Consider the following 4,739-nt stretch of genomic DNA (forward strand, 5'->3'; position numbering starts at 1 on the left):
GGGGAGGGGGATGGGGGTACACCTGGGGGGTCCTGGGCACTAATCGCTCTGCCCCTCCCCCTCTTGCTGCCCCCCCCGGGACCCCCAGAGGAAGAACCCGCGGTGGAAGGTGAGTGAGGGAGGGATTTGGGGAGGGGGATTTGGAGAGGGGGATTTTGGGCGGGATTTGGGGGCGTGGCCGTGCAAAGCCCCGTGCCACACCTGGGCTGGGCGGGGTCTGCCTCAGGTGTTGTGTAAGGGGCGTGCACGGCACCAGGTGTGCAACTCAAGGGGGCGTGGCCTGTGCGGCAGAGAGCGTGGTTTATGCAAAATATTGGCAGGGGCGGGGCTTGGCGCTCATGCGGAGCACGTGGCTCCCGTGACGCTCACGCAGGGGGCGGAGCCAAGCGAGAGGCGGCACCCTGCAGCTCCCCGGCCATGACGTAACTGCCCGGGAAGGCCAATAGGATGCCGCTATGCAAATGAAACCGGCACCGCCGAGCCAATGAAGCGTGTGTGTCGAGTGGGGGCGGAGATATGCAAATTTAAGCGGCGTCGGCAGCCAATGGGAGGAGGGGGCGAGGAGGCTGCTGTGGATTGGCTGAGCCCAGTCCCAAGGGGCGGGGCTTGCACGAGGGCAAGGAAAGGGGCGGAGCGTGGTTTATTCGAGGAGGCGTGGCCCGCTCGAGGGGCGGGGCTTGCCCCCCACGTGCCCCGCACGAGGGTCCCGGGGTGGGGGAGGGTCCCCGCGCCAGGGGCGGCCCCGCCCCCCCGTGTCTCATCCCCTCCCCCACCCCCGGCTTTTCCCCGAAAAACCTCGGAAAAAGGGGAAAAACCCGCGGGAAGGCGGCGGGGGGGGGAAAAATATTTATGTTTTTTAATTGATTTCTCTTTCATTCCCATTTCCCTCTATTTTTCCCATTTTGCCGCTTTTCCTTTACTGTTTCCTTTTTTCCCCCCCTTTTTTCTTTTACATTTCCCGTTATTTTGCCTTTTTCCTTATTTTTCGTTGTTTTAGATTATTTTCCCTTTTTTATTAATAGTGTTTATTTTAATATTTTTCTTTTTCTCGTGATTTTCCCTTTACTTTGATTATTTCCCCCTTTTTATGGATTTTCTACTCTTTAAGATATTTCCCCTTTTAAAGTAATTTCCCAGTTCATTATTTTTCCTTTTTTATTATTTCCCATGTTAATTAATATCTTTCTCCTTTTTTATCATTATCTTCTTATATTAATTATTTTTCCTTCTGAATTTTTTTTTTACTCTTTCAATAAATACTTTGAATATTCCACGTTTTATATCAGAGTTCTTTTTTCACCTTCATTTTTTCCCTTCCCTTTGTTGGTCTTTTTCTTCTTTATTTTCCCCTTTTAGAATTATTTTAATTTCCCCCACTTTTTCCCTTTTTTTTTTTCCTTTTCTCTTTTCCCTTGTGCTGCTGACTTCCCCTTTTTATCAATTTCCTCCTTTCCCTTGCTTTGACCCTTTTCACTTTTTTCCTCTTTTTCCTCCCTTTCCCCGCTTTCATCCCTTTCCCTCCTTTCCTTCCTTTTCCTTTCTTCCTTTTTTCTATTTTTTCATTTTTTCCCCATTTCCCCCCTTTCTCTCATTTCCCTCCCTTTCATTATTTTTATTTCCTCCCCCGATTTCCCATTTCCCTCCACTTTGCCCCATTTCCCTCCCCCCCCCCGAGTTTAACCACTTTCCCGTTTTTCCCCCCCAAAACTTTCCCTTTTCCCGCCACTTTTGCTTTCACCTGGACACACCTGGGCCCCGCCCTGACGCGCCCCTCCCCCAGGGCCCGCCGAGGTCGCCGAGGGGGGGCCCGGCCGCGGCGCCGGCGAGATCCAGCAAGCAGCGAAAGGTCAGTGAGGGGCAGCGGGACCCCCACCCGTGCACACCTGGGACCCCCAAACCCCACACCTGTGCTCACCTGGGAACCCCCAGGAACCACACCTGTGAACACCTGGGAACCCCCAGGAACCCCAAACCCCACACCTGTGCTCACCTGGGAAGCCCCAGAACCTCCCAGGACCCCCAAACCCCCAACACACACCTGAGATCCCATAACAACGTCCCCATCTCAATGTCCCCATGACAACGTTCGCATCACAACAGTCCCCATCACAATGTCTCCATGACAATGTCCCCATGGCAACATCCCTGTGCCAACATCCCCATCACGATGTCCCCATCACAATGTCCCATCACAATATCCCCATGACAACGTCCCCATGACAATGTCTCCATGACAACGTCCCCATCACAATGTCCCCATGACAACGTCCCCATGATAACGTCCCCATCACAATGTCACCATGACAACATCTCCATGACAACATCTCCATGACAACGTCCCCATGGCAACGTCCCCATCACAACATCCCCATGACAATGTCTCCATGATGTCTCCATGACTGACAATGTCCCCATGACAACATCCCATGACAATGTCCCCATCACATTCCCATGACAACGTCCCCATCACAATGTCACCATCACAACATCTGCATCACAATGTCTCCATGACAACATCCCCATGCCAATATCCCTGTGCCAACACCCCCATGACAACGTCCCCATCACAATGTCCCCATGACAATGTCCCCATGACAACGTCCACATGACAACATCCTCATGGCAATGTCCCTGTGACAACGTCCCCATGACAACGTCCCCATGGCAATGTCCCTGTGACAACATCCCCATGGCAACGTCCCCATCACAGCGTCCCATCACAATGTCCCCATGACAATGTCCCCATGACAACGTCCACATGACAATGTCCTCATGGCAATGTCCCTGTGACAACATCCCCATCACAATGTCTCCATGACGTCTCCATGACAATGTCCCCATGACAACATCCCCATGACAACATCCCCATGACAACGTCCCCATCACAATGCCCCCACCACAATGTCCCCAACCACAACCTCCCCACGACACCTCCTTGTCACAACCTCCCCATCCCCTGCCGCCAGCTCCCACCGACACCCCCCCAGTGCCACACCCCCTTGCCAACCTCCCCATTCGCTGTCCCCACACGATGTCCCGCTGTCCCCACCGCCAGGCCGCGCCGAGTACGTGGCCACGTTCCGGGGCAGCGAGTTCTTCTGCTACGACGTGTCGCGGTCGCCGGTGCAGAGCAGCGCGGACGAGCTGGCGCTGGCGTTCCGCACGCGGCAGCGCCACGGGCTCCTGCTGCACACCGGCCGCGCCGCCGACTTCCTGAACCTGTCGCTCAAGGCCGGCGCCGTGTGGCTCGTCATCAACCTGGGCGCCGGCGCCTTCGAGGCGCTGGTGGAGCCCGTCAACGGCAAGTTCCACGACGGCGGCTGGCACCACGTGCGCGTCACGCGCAACCTGCGGCAGGTACGGCGGGGGGGGGGGGGGGGGGGGGGGGGGGGNTTGATCAGCTCCCCAACTGGGAGCACTGGGAGAGATGTGCAGATCCCCAACTGGGAGCACTGGGAGAGATGTGCAGATCCCCAACTGGGAGCACTGGGAGAGATGTGCAGATCCCCAACTGGGAGCACTGGGAGAGATGTGCAGATCCCCAACTGGGAGAAATGGGAGCCTTGGGCAGGTCCCCAACTGGGAGCACTGGGAGAGATAGGAGCCTTGGGCAGCTCCCCAACTGGGAGCACTGGGAGAGATGTGCAGATCCCCAGCTGGGAGCACTGGGAGAGATGGGAGCCTTGGGCAGGTCCCCAACTGGGAGCATTGGGAGAGATGGTTTGATCAGCTCCCCAACTGGGAGCACTGGGAACCTTGGGCAGCTCCCCAACTTGGAGCATTGGGAACCTTGGACAGATCCCCAACTGGGCGTGATGGTTGGCTTGATCAGCTCCCCAACTGGGAGCACTGGGAGAGATGGGAGCCTTGGGCAGGTCCCCAACTGGGAATGATGGTTGGTTTGATCAGCTCCCCAACTGGGAGCACTGGGAGCCTTGGTCAGCTCCCCAACTGGGAGCACTGGGAGCCTTGGTCAGCTCCCCAGCTGGGAGCACTGGGAGCCTTGGGCAAGTCCCCAACTGGGAGCACTGGGAGCCTTGGTCAACTCCCCAACTGGGAGCACTGGGAGCCTTGGTCAGCTCCCCAGCTGGGAGCACTGGGAGCCTTGGGCAAGTCCCCAACTGGGAGCACTGGGAGCCTTGGTCAGCTCCCCAACTGGGAGCACTGGGTGTTAGGTTAAACTAGAGAACTGGGCATACTGGGAGCAATGGGTTAATCAATCTGCTCCCCAACTGGGAGCACTGGTTGTGCTGGTCAACCACCCAACTGGGGGTGATGGACGCATTGGCCAACCACCCAACTGGGAGCACTGGGAGCCTCGATCCTGTCCCCAACTGGGAGCACTGGCTGTCTTGCTCAAACACCCAACTGGGAGCACTGGGTGTCTTGCTCAAACACCCAACTGGGAGCACTGGGAGCACTGGGTGTCTTGCTCAAACACCCAACTGGGAGCACAGGGAGCACTGGGTGTCTTGCTCAAACACCCAACTGGGAGCACTGGGTGTCTTGCTCAAGCACCCAACTGGGAGCACTGGGAGCACTGGACACGCTGCTCAACCACCCCGCCGGCAGCACCGACCGCAGGATCTCTCTCTCCCCAACTGGGAGCACTGGTTCCATGGACCCTCCCAAACTGGGAGCACTGGACGCACGATGGGGGAGGGGTCTCTGCCCAACCCCCACAGGGGGTGACCGGTGGAGTTCGGGGGGGGGGTTCTCCCCCCCCCCCCCATCACAAC

General features: G+C 57.0%; 1 protein-coding gene across 1 annotated transcript in view; it reads left to right on the forward strand.

The window, feature by feature from the left end:
- The window catches only part of LOC121339064 (neurexin-2-like), a 36,417-nt gene that overhangs the window by 4,443 nt on the left and 27,235 nt on the right, over window positions 1–4,739 (forward strand). Inside the window, exons 2-5 of the mRNA XM_041410540.1 lie at window positions 89–109; window positions 998–1,014; window positions 1,792–1,846; window positions 3,056–3,357. Coding sequence (XP_041266474.1) covers window positions 89–109; window positions 998–1,014; window positions 1,792–1,846; window positions 3,056–3,357 — 395 coding nt within the window. The remainder of the gene's footprint in view (window positions 1–88; window positions 110–997; window positions 1,015–1,791; window positions 1,847–3,055; window positions 3,358–4,739) is intronic.

The sequence above is a fragment of the Onychostruthus taczanowskii genome, unplaced genomic scaffold (assembly GCF_017590055.1).
Source record: "Onychostruthus taczanowskii isolate IOZ18803 unplaced genomic scaffold, ASM1759005v1 scaffold327, whole genome shotgun sequence".
NCBI lineage: Eukaryota > Metazoa > Chordata > Aves > Passeriformes > Passeridae > Onychostruthus > Onychostruthus taczanowskii.